Raw genomic sequence first — 17,818 nt, 5'->3', positions numbered from 1 at the left:
ACCTATGATTAAACGTCTTAATAATTAATGGTAGTATCCAATGTTGTAACAGTTTCACAGGCACCAATAATAACGTATGTGCAATGTATTTTTCAGGCAATATTTGACTGGGTAGATATTGCTGGTGGTAAATTGGCTTCAATGTCACCCATTGGAACTGATCTGGAAACTGTGAAGCAACAAATTGATGAACTCAAGGTATGACTTAGGTTTACATACTTTAGCAAAGTATGCTTTGCATTTGAAAACTATAAGTACCAGGGGTATGCTGGTGCAAATTCAAACTGGCTCATGAAAACCAATTGTTAAAACTTCATTGTGAGCATTTATACCTTAGAAATTGGTAAATTCTACAAATCAGGGTTTGATTTATTGTTTTGTTCATTGTCTAGACTTATGGAGGTGGAGAAAAGTGGAGGAGAAAATGTTAATAATTCAGATTAAGTTTAAAAGTGTTTGTGCAAATATGTGAATCCCCCTGCCCCCCAAATTGTTAAAATGTAACATTTACCAGCATGCCCCAGCTTGTACCCTAGATTTCTGTAAAATGAATTTCTTTCAGTCAGTTGATTTATTAATGGTTGGTTTGGAGGAAGGCAGGGTTCTAAAGTAGCCCTTGTGTTGTAATAATAATACCACCCTTCCTCATTTCCATACACCATAATCGTTCTATCTTTTTCCTCATTGACTCTAGATGTCCACTTGAGAGGGTGATTAGGCAATTTCAGCCAAAGTTTTTCAGTTGCTCTTTATCACAGCTTAATTTCAAAAGGAGGACAACTCTCTTGATCTTTAGTCCTTCCATATATGCAGCACACAATTTTTAGTACAACGCAAAGGGTTTCTGTGATTATCTTTAAAACATGCATATTCTAGCATGGAAATGTGCCACAAAATGATTTCAGCATCAATGTAAAATTTAGATTTTCTGGTTCCATTTTAAGTGATATTGTTTAAGGGTATTAATACTTTATGTAGCGATATGCTAAATACATAATTTATTTTTTAGGAACAATTAAATGGATGCAAAGAAAATCACTTTTGTGGGTGATTTTAAATTTATAGTCTATTTCCTGCTACACAAGGAAGAACAGTTATGCCTGGTCATCCATTGCAGTTGCTTTTTTCCTTAAATTTTTCAAACTAACAGGACAATAAAACAAATTATTGAGGAATTATTTTCTTTACATAGCCAACATTTTGTTATCCTGGTAGTTGCAAAACCTTAAAATTGAGAACGTCATACCAAGAGCACTGTGAGGTTTCCTGAAGAGAGAACTCAGTGAAATAAAATTATAATATACCATTTCTGATACAGAAAAGTATGTGAATAAATATAATTGAAGATATCTCCAAAAGGCACATGAAAATATCAATAAAAACAATTTCATTTCTCTAATGCTAGAAGTTAATCTAGGTAAAATTCTCCTTTCCCAGAGGAAATCCTCTATTAGCTTCACATGCCTAGGGTAACTCAATTTCTCATCTGCAGCATCCCTAATATAACATCATAGTCTTAAAAAACTTTTTATGTGCATAATTTTATGTGTATGTGTAATATGTGTAATTGGACCTAGTAGAAAATTATGTAGATTCTAGAAATGTACTCACTTGGTAAAGAACAACACTTCGATGTTGAAATAGGGAATAAAAACAGCAGTCTGGCCATTATAAAAAAAATTATAGGATGAAGAAGAAAAAGTCACCAAATCCTTTCAATCTGTAAGTTTTTTTCATGAGTCTTAGAATGTTTCTTCTTACTGCTTCTTACAAAAGAGATTAAAAAGAGCATGTATGCACAGAGAATATCTAACCTAGAGGAGCAATTCATTTTGTTATTCTTTGCTTTTTAAAACTTAACTTTGTCTCACAGGGTATAATAAAGTTGTTATCTTTAAATGTTTGTTTCAATGTTGTTTTTATAATAGCAATTTAAATCAGAGGCCTATCAGCAGCAAATAGAAATGGAAAAACTAAACCATCAAGCAGACCTCTTACTGAAGAAAGTTACAGAAGAAAGTGATAAACATACTGTCCAAGATCCCTTGATGGAACTCAAATTGATTTGGGACAGCTTAGATGAGCGTATTATCAATAGACAGGTAAATAAAAAGGCATTTTGTGTGTGTGTTTCCCAACTTGGAATGTTTAAGTCTGTTTTCTCTGGTTATAACAGGTTTTATTATGTTCAGACCAAGGGACATTGGACAGGTTTCATCTACAGGGAGTGTTCCGCTCCTCCACTTTCCCCACTGCTCCCAGCATATTAGATAAATTCTACTTTAACATGTTTAAGGAGAATCTGGATGACAGTTAAGCAGGACGGATTGTTATCTGCATCATTGGTGGGAATATCCACATTGATGATGTAACATCAGTAGAGAAGCCTACTAGATTTTAATTTTCTAACTGCCTAGTTCTTTTTTTAGAAAGGCATTTAAATATTAACATTATAAATGCTTGATGTGGACATGATTATGCCTTTCCACCACTCTTGTTTCATTTAAACTCAAAGTACCTAAGTGATAACTATTTTCAGCTAAGAGAAATGATATTCAGAAATTTAAATTTAGTATGTAAAAGATTTATTTTTGTTTAAGATGCCTCCATAAATTTACCTATGTCTAGTACATTGACTTCTATTATAGAAACAAGTATCAGAGGTAACTAGGTGGTGAAGTGGCTTGAGTGCTATGCCCAGGGTTAAGAATAACTGAGTTGAAATTTAACCTCAAATACCTACTAGCTATTAGATCCAGGCTAAGCCACTTAACCTATGTTTGCCCCAATTTCTTCAACTGTAAATGATCATAGTACTAGCAAATTATCTCCCAGGGTTGTTAGGAGGATCAAATGAGATAATATTTGGTAAGCAGTTCACACAGTTCCTGGCATATGGTAGATTCTACATAAATGCTAGTTAGGCATAATTGTTTTGTAATGTAAAGCAATCATAAAGATTTCATTGTAGCATTATTTTCTTTTTCTTTTTTCCTAAAGCATAAGCTTGAGGGAGCTCTCTTAGCTCTGGGACAGTTCCAACATGCTCTAGATGAGTTAATGACTTGGCTGACACATACTGAGGATTTGTTAAATGAACAGAAACCAGTTGGTGGAGATCCCAAAGCCATTGAAATTGAACTTGCCAAGCATCATGTAAGTAAATGCTTTAAATGACTGGTGCATTTTTATTAATAATTATTTAGAAGTATCATATATATGCTGTTTTCAACAGAAGTTAATGTTAAAATAAAGGAAGACTGTTGTATAAAAATACACATGTGAATATTTTTTTATTTATATGAGTTTTCTGTTTATTTTTCTTTAAACACAGAAGGTCAGTGGAAGTTTTATATTAATGTCAAAAAAGACAAGAAAATTAAGTTGCTCTTTATGTAGCTCATAATTGATTTTTCCTCCCTGTGGATTAGGGTCAGTTAGTAGAAAAAAAAGTTTCCTTAACCTTAGATAATTCCTGATATCCACTGATCTCTTAAATTTTCATACTTGGATGAAGTGCTGATTCTTCATAAGTATTCTGAATTCTATCCTTTGGGAAAATGAACTTGACTTTTCAGTAGAGCAATTTTACTCTCCGTTGATTAGGGTTATGAATATTTATTTAGCTTCCAGCACTTTTAGACAGTTTGATACATGCGTAAGGAAATGCCAATATAGACAGATTCTGTCCTAGTTCCAAATGATCTCAGAAGCCTGCTGCTCTTCCCTTAAAACTTTCCTCTCTCTATTCCTCCTCTTGATGTGTATTGTCTGACATAAAACAGAGAAGGGTCTTTTTATTAGTCATTACCATCTCTGGCTCTGTGAATGCAGGGTACTATTATGATGATCTCCTATGAAAGTAGAGGGAAGTTTAATGTTTCAGCTTTTGCCAAAAGTCACAGTAGCCTTTCCTGGCACACAAACATTACCAACTTTGTGTTTACTTCTTTGAAACCTTCTTAGTTAGAAACTGCTTTCTCATCTGTTTGGCATTATATTTTCCATTTGCCTTTTGATAAATGTGCAATTTGTCCTATTGGGAATACTAACCAGTCCTTGGTTTTGTTTTGATTTTTGGGTTTTTTTTGCTGTTTTGAAAGAAGAAAGGATACCAACAAGCAGTTTTTTTATATAAAGGTAGTACAAGAAATATTAAGTATCTAAATGCCCATCTTATTAATGAGCAGTAGTGGATAGAGTGCCAGTAAGGAAGATTCATCTTCATGAGTTCAAATCTGGCCTCAGGTGCCTACTAGCTATGTGACCCTAGGTAAGTCACTTAACTCTATTTGCCTCAAGTTACTCAATCTGAAATGATTAAACAACAAGCAACAACATAAGTGGCTGCCCCACTTAAGGCACTAACCTTTCTGTTCCAAACATTAGACCTTTTATCTCCTTCCCATCATTTAAAGAGATGTTCAGGAATACAGTGTTAAGGTGATGATGGATCAGCTTTTAGAAAGGAAATCAGTGATCCATTGAGTTAGCATAGTTTAATCATGAGCCATTCTAACTTAATTTGTCATGCCGTACTAACTTCATTCGGATATTTTTTTTTGGACCAAATAACCACATAGTCACAGTGGCATGCTATAGAAATGGCATAATGAGATTCCTGGGAACTTTATGACAGAGTCATTCACGCTTTCGGACCAGATGGAAAAATGTTTACTAAATAATAGATGAATTAAGAACTTTTGTTCTTAATTCAAAAAAAGTCACAAAAGGGTTTATTAACTTGGAGGTTGTTCTGTAGGGAGGTACTCCAGAGATCTGTCCCCAGCTCTTTACTACTCAGTATTTTGTTAGTGACTTGGATGACTTGGTTGAAACAATATGTAGCAGATTTATAGATGATAGGAAGTTGGGAGTAACTGCTAATGCTCTTTCTTTTTATCTTTGATGAAGATGTAGCCCTTCTTGCAAAGGGAAACCCCTCTCTATGAACCTTTGATCCTATCCACTCTCATCTTTGCCCTCCCTCCCCTCCCCCTTAGTTTCCTTCTTTTCCCTCTATTCCCCTCTTTCTGTTATGTCTGTATTTCCCTATCTACTTACTCCCTCCTTGCTGCCTACAAATACATACGTATCTCATCCACTCCATCTTCCTCAGTAGATTGCCTTCACTGTCATTCTCTCTTTTTGTCTTCTTCTCTTTCCCCTTTTTCCTTCTCCCTTTGTCCACTCCTCTCTTTCTCTTATGTCTGTATTTCCCTATCTACTCCTTCTTTCTTGCTGCCTACAAAGCCCACATCTTTCCTCACTTGGTTTGACCATCCCTGTTGTTGTCTGATATTTTGCTCATCTTCATCAGTAAATTTCTTGAGCAAACCATCTACCTTAGGTGCTTCTCTTCCTCTTTGGGGCTTACTCTCTTCTGAAGTCTGTCTTTCATGTTATTCATCTGAAACTTCCCTCTCCAACATTAGCAAGGATCTCTAATGATCTTTTCCCCAATGCTCTCCCTTGACTTCTCTGCAACATTCTTCAGTGCTGATCACCTATTCCTCCTTTTCTTTAGGTTTTTGTGACTGTTTTCTCTTGGTTCTCATCCTATCTGACCACTCACTAGTCCCCTTTGTTGGTGCATTATATTATATTTAGATTTTATATTCTTGAGCTATTGGGTTAAGACGTAAGAATGGGTTCAAATTAATAACACCTACCTCATAGTGTTGTGAGGATCAGGTGATTTAGTAATTGTAAAGCATTTATCACAGTGCTTGGCACATAATAAGTTACATAAATATTAATTATTATTTTCATTATTGTAATTTTTAGCAAATAAACTGGTGAATCTAATGTAGGAGAAGTAATATTCATTCAACCCTGTTCCTACATACCTTCATAAGTATGTATGATACTTATCAAATTGGAAAAAAATTTTCACCTGATCATTTTTGTGGGTGATGTTGTCAAACGCACATGTATGTATGTACACACATATATATATACAGGGCAGCTTGTTGTAGTCTTAAAGACAAACCTAGCCTAGTAATGTTATTAACTACGCAAACTTTGGTTGTTGGATTTGTCACTCTTAGAATAAATTAAAAGTAATGGTAAGGGGTATAACTGACAGACTCCTTGGTATCATTTTATTATTTGAAGGTGCTCCAGAATGATGTGTTAGCTCATCAGTCTACAGTGGAAGCTGTTAAGAAGGCAGGAAATGACCTAATTGAGTCAAGTGCAGGAGAAGAAGCAAGCAATCTCCAGACCAAGCTGGAAGTTTTAAATCAACGCTGGCAAAATGTATTGGAAAAAACACAACAAAGGAAGAAACAGCTGGATAGTGCTCTGCACCAGGTGAGTGGGAAAAGAAACTCAGAGACTGCAGCATAGTATTCAAAACCAAAAATAGCATGGGGTAGTTAAAGTTGTTTTTAGACTCCTCTTTATCCAATATCTCTTGCTCTGTCCTGCAGGACTGAGCATTGGGAACACAGACGTTGTAGTTCTTGTCTTAGGACTCTGTTTTGCCTTTCTCAAATATGACTAGTGAAGGAAAAATTTGTGAGGCTCTGACGTTTCTAATAGCAGAGATAGATTTAGGGGCCTAGGATTACTTAAGCATTGTCTTTTAGAGAATTTGCACCTCCCAAACCCAAGGCTTGTTTAAATTTAGGCACAAGGGTTCCATGGAGAAGTTGAAGATTTACATCAGTGGCTGACTGACACTGAACGTCACTTGTTGGCATCAAAACCTGTTGGAGGATTACCAGAAACAGCCCGGGAGCAGCTTAATACCCATATGGTAAGTACATCATTTCAAAAATCTCTCTAGTTAGCCTGGGATTAGGAGATTAACTTTTGTAAGTACTTCTAGTGATTGGAAACTGTTTACAATGTACAAGCTTTACGAAATGTTAAAAAATTTATAGCAGAAACAGTTATTCAATTTGTGGAAATGCACAATTAGCTAATTATATGCCTGAAGGTTAACACAGCTATACTTGTGAAAGGATTTTGTTTCCATGTACATAAAATGGTTGTTCATCAATGAGTGTGACTTTTAGCAACTAGAAAATTGAATTTTTTAGATTTTAGTCCAATTTTTTCCCCCATAAGGGATTAAAAATTTATATAAACAATGCTACCATTGTATGACTAATACCATATTATATCACTTAGGTGGAAAAACAAAAACAGTGCAGAGGAATGGCCACGTTGCCCTTTTGGCACTCATTTATTGATATCAAGTAACTGTCTTAATTTCTTGGAAAACATATTCCTAATTGTTTAAATGAGAAAAGAAACAAATCATCTTTTTTTTTTTTGGTGATAGCCTTTGGGTTTTATATTTAGTTATTTTCATGTGAAAGATCATCAAGAGGGGCTTTTCCTTAATCATAAATACAGAGCATAGCACCTGTGTGCTATCTCCTTCCATGGTTTCCATATTATGAGGAAAATTATGACCCAGTGCTTATCAATAGGTTGGTTTAATTGTTTGTTGTTTTTGCTAAGATGTTGATTTCTAATAAATTAGAGGTGAAACTATCTTGGATTCACTAACATTCTGTTACATACCTTTATCAGAAGACAGTTTGGTCAAGGTGTGATAAAAGAACTGGATTTGATGCTAGATGACTGGGTTCAAATCCTGGCCTGGACACTTATTACCTATAGGCAAGTCATTTAACCTTTATGGGCCTCAATAATAACCGAGTCCCTTCCAGAAATAAACCTGTGATCCTTGGTTCGAAGTTCATAGAGCTATTTTATCATTCCTGTAGTGCCCAACTATTTATTTGTTGGAAGGATTTGCTTTTTCTAATTATTTTCAAGTGCAAGGAGCTGTTTCACGTTGGTAGAGTGTCCACATCAAGAGTCTTCCCATGTCTGTGAAATCTCAGGTCAAGTTAAAAACAAACATACAAATGAATAAATGTGATTTGTGAGTATCTACTTAAGCTTATTTTCAATACCAAATAAAAACAAATGGAAATTAGGAACTTAGGATATAGTATCTATTAAATTATGTTTGAAATTTTCTATTCTTAAGAACTTACAGAAGGGTGCACATCTGGATATGAACTATACTCTACATGCAGAAGTTATGTAATTCAGAACTCTGGATTGATGACTTAGAGGAAAAATAGAACTCTTGAATTTACTTCTTTACAATCCTGTTTTTTGATATCTTAATTTAGGAACTCTGTGCTGCCTTTGAAGTTAAAGAAGAAACATATAAGTGCCTCATGCAAAAGGGCCAGCAGATGCTTGCAAGATGCCCAGAGTCTGCAGATACAAATGTTGACCAAGACATAAATAACTTGAAAGAAAAGTGGGAATCTATAGAAGCTAAACTCAGTGAAAGAAAAGTATGTGCATTGGTTAAAACAAAAGATGATGCTTTTTATCATTTGTCTTTCCTAGATATGAATTATTTTCTTTGTAGATTTATCTTAAGACCCTGAGAGTTTCTAATGTTTTATGCTTAATCTACCTACTAGGAAAAAATTAAACTTATGAGTTGTAAAGGGTTAATAGAATAAAATTCTATCTCTACACATAAGAAAATAATCAGTAAAAATGGAACAATAATGTTTGCAATTATATTTATGTGTTGTCAGTAGCTGTTTTTAATTATAGAATTATGAGCCTCTTTGAATGAATGAATGAAAAAGCATTTATTAAGCTCTTATGGTATATAAGCATTGTGCTAAGTCTCAGAGATACAAACAGGAAAGTTTGACAGTCCTCTCTGTCAAGGTACTCATATTTTAGTTATTGAAGGCAACACATAAATGAGAGTTCACTTGCAAGGAAAATGGAAAAGACTGGTGGTCCCTAAGAGAGCAACATTTGGGCTTATGGCTAGACCCAGGACTCTCTGGGATGCATCAGTAATGTTGCTCAGATGGAGATGCCCTGGCATTGAGCAGGTCTAGCAGCAGGGCAAATGGTAAGGCCTGGTGAGCTAGAAGTGGTAGTGGAAGGGCTGATGCTAAACAAAGTTTTTGTAGGATTGGACTTAGTCATAATTGTATAGAAGTTTAAGAAAATATTGAATAACCTACATAAAAGTTAAACACCAAAATAGCAAGTAAAAGTTTCTAAGTATGGAGATAAAAAGTTCATGTTAAATTATGAATACACTTTTTTTCTCTTTTTATTAGTTTGAAATTGCTACAGTGAAGGTGCTGTTCTACTACAAGAAAAATGTTAGAACAGTATACAATCTGCCATTTAAGTTACCAGATATGTTGAATTTTTTTATAATTTGTACTATTTTTGGCACTTCATATTGACAATATTACTATAAACTTGCTATTTTTAATAGGCCAGTTGTCAGATAACAAGATATACTGAAACACCGTGGCCTAGAATACAATTCTCAGATGTTTTCTAATATTTTCACTGTGGACTTATTTAAAAAAGAATGAGTGCAGATCATTCACTAATAAAGTAGGGAGGCAGTGGAAGTCTGCCAAAGAATGGCCAAACTGAAAAAAGAACCTCTGAAATAGCAAGTACTAAATAATCCCCTTTTTTTCAGGCTAAACTGGAGGATGCCCTTAATTTGGCCATGGAGTTCCACAATTCTCTTCAGGACTTCATCAACTGGCTTACCCAGGCTGAACAAACATTGAATATAGCTTCTCGGCCAAGTCTTATCTTAGACACTGTCTTGTTTCAAATTGATGAACACAAGGTATGTCATAAATCTGAAAGATAGTGTTTTCATTTTTCCTTTTCAAGATACTGGGAAGTTTCATTGCTAGAAACCTATATTTTAGGATTTTTGTATTATAGGTTTCAGTCTTCCTAAAGTGTTTGGTGATATTGGTTTTTTCAACTATTTGTTATATAAACGTAGAAAAACTGACTTACATATAATGCTTTTCTCTGGAAAGGTCTTTGCCAATGAAGTAAATTCTCATCGTGATCAGATCATAGAGTTGGACAAAAATGGAACCCACCTGAAATATTTTAGCCAAAAACAAGATGTTGTCATTATTAAAAATCTCCTGATTAGTGTACAGAGTCGATGGGAAAAAGTTGTTCAACGATTAGTGGAAAGAGGACGAGCTCTTGATGATGCAAGGAAGAGAGCGAAGCAGGTAATTCAGTAGCTTGTGTGGAACTGTAAATTTAGCAATAAGTCATACCTGACTGTTAAAAAATAGCTGTGTTATTAAATATTTTATGGCAGGTTGAAACAGAGACAACAAATTATTACTGTGAGCCCAGGAAGTTATATCTTTAGTTAAAGGGCAGCACCCCAAGTACTGACATCTTTACTTCCTGCCCTTGTATTGGCTTTTAGTCATAAGAAGTAATCTGAAAAGAAATGATTATAGTCTTTCTCCACAAGGGTTATTATCATCTCTACAGACACACAAAGTTTTATTTGGTTTGGTTGTTCAGTTTTTTTCCCTTAATCTCTGCTTATGACCTACTTAATGTATGTAGTTATGTGGCTACCTTTTGTTCAAGTCATAAAGATGAAATTTCTGCAAAGAGATGGTTGTGTATTCTTCAATACAAAGTCCTTTGAGGTCTGTTTAATGTATCTCATGATTTAATTCTTAAGACTTTTCTTCTCCTCTCTGAATTTTACTGGAAGTCCTAACTATATCTGTTCACCAAATCTATATTTCCCCTTAACCATTTGATAAACTGTTCTATTATTTTAAACTAAAGTTTTGTGTTTGGTTAGATTTTTTCTGGTTAAGAGGTTAGGATAACATCATATATACCATTTTAGGTATTAAAAAAAGATAAATTATCTTTTCACAGTCCATACTATTTCCATTTATAAGAGAAAATAGCTAGCTACTGTCTTTTGATAGAAAGATAGTGACCTTGGCTGGCTGTGAGAAATAATTTATTTTTTCCAAGGGCATTCTCTATTATGGAGACTGAATTGTAAAATTGTCACTGTTGTACTTTATGTGCCCTACTCAGTTGCATTTCTTATATGTCTTTATGGATCCTTTGAGTACTCACTTCTAATTCTAGTGTCATAGGAGTAGATTGTATTGGCCTGTTCATGGAACTTCATAATGCCAAAGAAGGGATGCCTTAAACCAGGACCTCTCCATTCCAACAAATATAAAGGGGAGAATTTGGTGCAGATTATAACATTTTTTTATCATAGGCATTTTGTGAGTCATGATTACTCACATTACAAATGTCTCTTACTAGAGCTAGTTACATAATACTACAAATTCCTTTCAACCAAGCATAAGGAATTCCCTGATGCAGGTCTTTCCCAAGGCCAGTTTCCTTTATCCCCTCGCCTAAACATACAGCATTTATTATCTTAGTTGATTCCATGTACATACAATAGCTGTCTATCTTATATATGTGCATACACATGTAAACACACACTTCTTTAAATTCACTTTCCCCTTTCCTTCAATTTTTGCCTAGATAGCCCATTAAATCAATTTTTGCCTGGTAGTTCATTAAAAGAAAATACCTCCTCTCTGTTCCATTTGTTCCATTTCCATTGCCTAATGAAGTACCTCAATCATGATGACAAAGGGTATGGATAATACTGCTAATTAAAGAAGGAAATGGCTAACCATTCTAGTATCTTTGCCAAGAAAACCCCCATGTGCGGTCCAGAACATGGTCCAGAGGGTTACAAAGAGTCAGACATGGCCAAATCAACTTGAACAACAACCAACAATTCTGCTAGCAAACTGTTATCAGGGAAAAACAAAGGCAAGTTTTGAAGTAAAATTAAGCAAAAGAAAGAAAATTAGCATTATCAACCTGTAAAGCCCTTGAAAAAGCAAGAATTCCTCTTCACAAACTTCTAAGTATCCTTCTCATAGTTAAGTCTAGTTCTACCTAAATGCCTGGATTCACATGAATAAAGTGATTTCTTAGTTGACTAGAATGGTATAAAGCAGAGAAAGCTGGTTTCAGAACTAGAAAATGTTTATGTCCTGGTTATGATACACTCTGCCTGAGTAACCCTGTGTAACTGTGTGACTCACTTAATCTCCAAGTGCTTTGGGCAACTGTCTAAGACCATAAGTTGCCAGCATTGGTAGAAGGAGTTTCCTTACCTAGAAGTTTCCTATGCCAATGAAGTTGCAGGCCTAGCTCTTTATCCCTGTTAACAGTACTCGTGTTACAACACTTTTGATTTTTCTCTCCCTCTCTCCCCTCTCTCTTTTTCTGTCCTCTCTGTTTCACTTTTCCACCTCTTCTTTACATTTCAAACTTGCACTGTTTACCAGCAGTAGAAATTTTTGCCAAGCCTGGGAACTGAACCTACCATTTATGATGCCTTTTATATGAAGAAATAATTCTGAATTTCCAACAATTGGCTTAGCAGTCACATTTTGATATGTGAATACTCTGATTCTACAAACTGTTAGTCAACTGTAGACTCTCTGGAAAGGTGTTTCTATGTACAGTGTCAGTGACTGTATTTTTTATAACTCTGAATGTGGTAAACTGGAAAGAACTGAACTCTAGAACTGAGGGAACTAGGTTTTATTTATGATTTTAACAATGACTTTATAAAAGCTCTAATATCTTAAGAAAACCTTCTCAATTCTGTGAACCTGTTTCTCATCAATAAGAAGAGGGGGATAGATTAAATAATTAAGCCCATTTTACTCTAAAGTTCTGTGCCCATATTACAACCCTTATTACTAAATAGTTGAAGTAAATTATCTAAGATCATTGTATTTAGTTGTATGACTTTGGACCCAAGTTCTTTAGTCTTTCTGTGCCTCATTTTCTTTATGTGTAAAATGAGTGTTGGACTAGAAGATTTCAAAATTCCTTCCAGCTCTGATTCTACGAAAATTTGTCAAACCTTCTTGTGTATCCCTAGTATGATCAGGAATGAGTAATTCCCAATTCCCTAAAGAATGTTAAACCTTCTCAAGGTGAAAAAGCAGTGGGGGAGAGGGGGAAATTACCTTAGACACAAATTTAGTTATTTGGCTAGAACAACCAGCAGTAGCTCTCATTATTTTCTTCAAACATTTTTATAGCTCCTTTCTGCTTTCTCAAATTTTTGTTCAAGTTTATATGTCTGAAACATGATAGTCTTGGTCATTTATAAACCATTTTTATCTTTCAGAGGATGTACTAGATTTAAATAAAAATGTCAACCATTCTTTTGCAGTCATTTATATCTATGAGGAAAGATTATAGATTCTATGCATGCAGTTCTTTTAGTTTCTGTTTATCTTACATAAATTTATATAATGTAAAAATAATTTTGTTATTGTTGTTTTTTGGTAGTTCCATGAAGCTTGGAGCAAACTTATGGAATGGCTAGAAGAATCAGAGAAATCTTTGGATTCAGAGCTTGAAATTGCCAATGATCCAGATAAAATAAAGACACAACTTACACAACATAAAGTAAGTCCAACGTTGGAAAAAAGGAAATTATCTCATTGCGTTGTGATGTCATTTCCCAACCTCAATTCATCATATTTTGTCTAAATCAATAGAGAAAAGAACTATTCCATGTAAACTAGTGCCAGATTAAATAGGTGGTGTCAGATTCCAAACTAGATATCTGGACTAGATGACTTCTGAAGTCCTTTCCAATTCCATATGTCTAAAATAAGGAGCTATTTTACAGATTGTTCAAATGGCAATAATATTCCCTCCACCCAGAAACATTTTTTTAAGATAGCATATTTGTTAGAATCTCTGAAATTAGTTGTTATAGAAAAAAATGCAACATGCCAACACACAGAGGTTCTTCATGCTAGAAAATGGAATTATTTACAAATGAAAGAGAAAAAAATACTTCAAGAATTTGCAGTGGTTAAAGCATTATGTTTTTGATTGACCACTCTAATGGTTTGTGAATTAAGTGGAAGCAATTAAATTTTCCACTCTATTTAGAGTTATGGTTTGTGAATTAAGCAGAGACAATTAAAATTACCATCAAGATTTTGGAATAGTTCTTGAATAAAAGATACTTGTATCTTTCCATACTATATTTTTTTCTGCCTGGAAAGTTTTCCCTCCTAAAACCAATGAAAAATGGAAAAAATTACCTTGCTCAAAATGGTGTTTTTAATATTTGACTTCAAATATATATATATGAGGATCTTCAACATTCCTAGTGTGCCATTGTTAAAAAATGAAGTACTTAGTTATTTTCTGTGCTCATTAATCATTTGTGGTCCCAGTTATTGTGATTAAGTTTTTTTCTAATGCATTTTTCTCATACCTTTATTAATCATATATTTTTTTCCCACTTCAAATACACAGGAGTTCCAGAAAGCACTTGGAGCAAAACACTCTGTCTATGACACCACGAACAGAACTGGACGTTCTCTGAAAGAGAAAACCTCTCTGACTGATGACAATTTGAAACTGGATGATATGTTAAGTGAGCTCAGAGATAAATGGGACACCATATGTGGGAAATCTGTGGAAAGGTAAATGAGTTCTTTAAAATAGTTTTAAAACTTTAAAAAAAATACAGCAAATTGAGTGTAATTTAAATTGTGTGAATGAACTAATTAGAAAACATTCAAGAGCTAACCCTGGGGATACTAACAAAAAGTACAGTCCTTGCCAGCAAAGAGCTGGCTTTCTAATAGGAAGAGATTGGTTGGTTGGTTGGTTGGTTGTTGTCCTTCGTTCTCAGAGGACCAAAATGACATGACTGTGCAAGAGTCAAGTTTCTCTGTGTCCAGCTGTGACTGATCAGACCAATATGAGCTTGGAATGTTCTACCACAGGTCGGACACAGATAGTCTGTATGAACACTTAGGGTAGATTCTCTAAATTTGCACATCCTGTGTTTCCTTTGAGCTGTTTCAGTTCTGCTTTGCTCATAGGGTATAGTACCTTCTCTGATATGGGCACGCTATGCTGAGCAGTCCTGTGCCAGTGTATCTCCTGTCACATAATCAATTCCAGAGTTCTTAAGAAAGACCTTGAGAGTGTCCTTGTATCATTTCTTCTGACCACCATGTGAGCTCTTGCCCTATCTGAATTCTCTATAAAATAGACATTTTGACTAGTGTAAATTTTGCATTTGAGCAATATGGCCAGCCCGTCAGAGTTGCACTCTCTAAAGCAGAGTTTGGATGCTTGGCAGTTTAGTTCAAGAAAGGACCTCAGTGTCTGGTATCTTATCCTGTCAGGTCATCCTCGGAATCTTCCTAAGACAGTTCAAATAGAAGTGATTCAGTTTGCTGGCATGGTGCTGGTAGACTGTCCAGGTTTCACAGGTCTGCAACAATGAGGTCAGCACAACAACTCTGTAGACCTTCAATTTGGTAGTCAAGTCTAATAACTTTTCTTTCCCATACTTTCCAAACACTGAGCTAGCTCTGGGAGAGCTAACTGGGAAGAGACAACACACTTAGAAGAGGTCAGTTACAAGGCCTTAGGGCATGGTGTCATAGATGGCAATACCCAGCAAACTTAAGGCTTTAACAAAAAGGCAGATAGTTGTAACAACAACAACAATAATAGCTAAAATTCAGATAGAAACTTTAAAGGGCTCATGCACTGTACGGGTATATTATTTCATTTATTCTTCATAAAATCCCTATAAGTGTGAATATTATCACCATTTTATTGGCAATAAGATTTTTTAAATATATGGGTTTTCTTTTGACATATTTGACACTTCTCAGTAAATAGCTAAACCAACATGCCTGTGAGTTGATTTTCTTCCCAAAATAGTTAAGCAAAGCCTTTTTTTTTTAACTGATGCTGTGTTACTTCCAACTGTTGTAGTTACCAGGTATTTTTTTTATAGTTTAACAAATATTAACAGAATGGAATGGTGAGTACTTTAACTTCAATATACTGTACCAACATTGGTCATTATATTTAGCCTAAATTTTGTTGTCTCGTCTCTTATTATTATAATGAAATTTAGAAGTTTATCTAACCCTGTTTTGGAAGTTTATCTAACCCCATTGTTAGAATAGCATAATATTAATCTTCTATTTCAAAAAATGACCTTTAATAATAAGCAGATTATGAATTGACTACATTATCTTAAGCATTAATAGCTCCATAGAATTAAATAAATAAGGCATTCTTCTCAATAACATTTATTGAGCATTTACTGTGGTATGTGGGGCAATATGTACCAGGCACCGTATTAATAATTGAAACATAATTGAAAAATCATTTAGTAGTCATGAAGGAAAGCAACTTCAATAATAATTTTAGATTATGCAAAGTGACATGGTATTTGTATTGCAAATCTCTTGCATATACTTACATATGTACAAATTGTTTTCCCAGTAGATAAGCTCCATAATGACAGGAATTGTTTATTTTTGTTTTGGTGTCTCCAGGCTGCCATAACAAAAAAGTTTTCCACATAAATAAATCAAAAGGCATTTCTCAAGTACCTACCAACTGGGTGCCAGACACTGTACTAAGCACTTGGGACCAGACAAAGCAAAAATGAAATAGCCCTTGTCCTCAAGGAGCTTACCTTCTATTAGAGAAGACAAAGTATACATATATAAGTATACAAAAAAATTTACAAAACAAATACATGAATACCAGGTCATTTTGTATAATCTAAAACTACTGCTAAGATTACTTTCCTTTGTGATGGCTGTTCACATACGTGTGTGTATTTGTACACATATGTATACCCCGATCCCTTTATTTTTTTCTTTTCATCCATTTTCAAAGGAGATGGTAAAGCAGGAGGCTTCCCAAATTCTGAATTCGTGAAAAATGATCTTAGAAAAACTGGAATTTTCCCTCATAGTGGAAGAATCTCTCAGAGTAGACAGAGGAATAAGCCTGTGATGCTCCATTAGGGAGTTTGCATGGATGGATGGCTGTAGAATGATGACCCAAGAGAAAACTCACTTTGTATTTCTTTTACTTCTTCCTTAAGCTTTTTCTCCCTAACCTCCACTGAAACCTCTCACCCTACGCTTGGTGATCCCTATTCTCATCACTCTGTTTGGTGAAGTTCACAATTAGTATGTTCACAGCATTTTAAAGGGAAATGCAGATTTCTGGGAAGGCCTGAGTTAATTGGAGCTAAAAGAACTTATGTGTGCATCTGTATGTGTGAAATTTTTTTTGACAAGTGTTAATATAGTAATTTGCCTTAAATAGAAGGTATGTTTAAAGAAAAGAAGACAGTGTTGGAAAGATTCATGAAGAAAAACCAGTTACATTTCCAATGTTAGTATTCACCTGTTCTTTTGTTTATATCAGCACTTCTGGGATTTTTCTTTCCTCTTGGTCACTACTAAAGTTTCCTAAGAGGATAGTTCAGATATGTCTTACTGCTTTCATAAAAAAAATAAATATGATGAACTATTTTCACTTGACATTTTTTTTCAGGCAAAACAAATTGGAAGAAGCCCTGCTATTTTCTGGACAATTTACAGATGCGCTGCAGGCTCTCATTGATTGGCTGTATAGAGTTGAACCTCAGTTGGCAGAAGATCAGCCAGTTCATGGAGACATGGATTTAGTGATGAATTTGATAGATAATCACAAGGTATTGATAAATACTTTATACTGTTTTCTTAATGTACCTTTCTATGTTATCTTATTTACTTATCTTGGTAGGAATAGAAAGAAGAAAAAAATATAATTGAATTTAGGCCAGTCATCTCAATTTTAATAAACAATATTGTTAGGTTATTGTTAAGAATTCATTTAATAAGCCTTCAAGTGATAGCACTTAAAAGTGAGTTATTATTATTATAATGATCATTTTAATCCTTGGGTATTGGTGCAAGAAATTTGCATATGTTTAGGGATAGAATCACCAAATCTGTGGGGAAAATGTGATATAATTTAAAAGTGTGATACTTAGAAGGACTTAAAAATCACTTAGCACATTCTATTTATTTTAAAC

At 34.5% G+C, this 17,818-nt stretch overlaps 1 protein-coding gene across 27 annotated transcripts in view; it reads left to right on the top strand.

Annotated features, from left to right (window-relative positions):
• Positions 1-17,818, top strand: part of DST (dystonin) — a 608,843-nt gene that overhangs the window by 557,019 nt on the left and 34,006 nt on the right. For all 27 annotated transcript variants that reach the window (XM_072642521.1, XM_072642508.1, XM_072642527.1 and 24 more), the window contains 11 exons: positions 97-198; positions 1,929-2,102; positions 3,001-3,156; positions 6,118-6,315; positions 6,635-6,763; positions 8,163-8,333; positions 9,512-9,667; positions 9,870-10,076; positions 13,234-13,353; positions 14,221-14,390; positions 17,296-17,455. In XM_072642521.1, coding sequence (XP_072498622.1) covers positions 97-198; positions 1,929-2,102; positions 3,001-3,156; positions 6,118-6,315; positions 6,635-6,763; positions 8,163-8,333; positions 9,512-9,667; positions 9,870-10,076; positions 13,234-13,353; positions 14,221-14,390; positions 17,296-17,455 — 1,743 coding nt within the window. The remainder of the gene's footprint in view (positions 1-96; positions 199-1,928; positions 2,103-3,000; positions 3,157-6,117; positions 6,316-6,634; positions 6,764-8,162; positions 8,334-9,511; positions 9,668-9,869; positions 10,077-13,233; positions 13,354-14,220; positions 14,391-17,295; positions 17,456-17,818) is intronic.

Source organism: Notamacropus eugenii, chromosome 2, assembly GCF_028372415.1.
Source record: "Notamacropus eugenii isolate mMacEug1 chromosome 2, mMacEug1.pri_v2, whole genome shotgun sequence".
In the NCBI taxonomy this organism is placed as follows: Eukaryota; Metazoa; Chordata; class Mammalia; order Diprotodontia; family Macropodidae; genus Notamacropus; species Notamacropus eugenii.
This window is presented reverse-complemented; position numbering and strand designations above follow the sequence as displayed.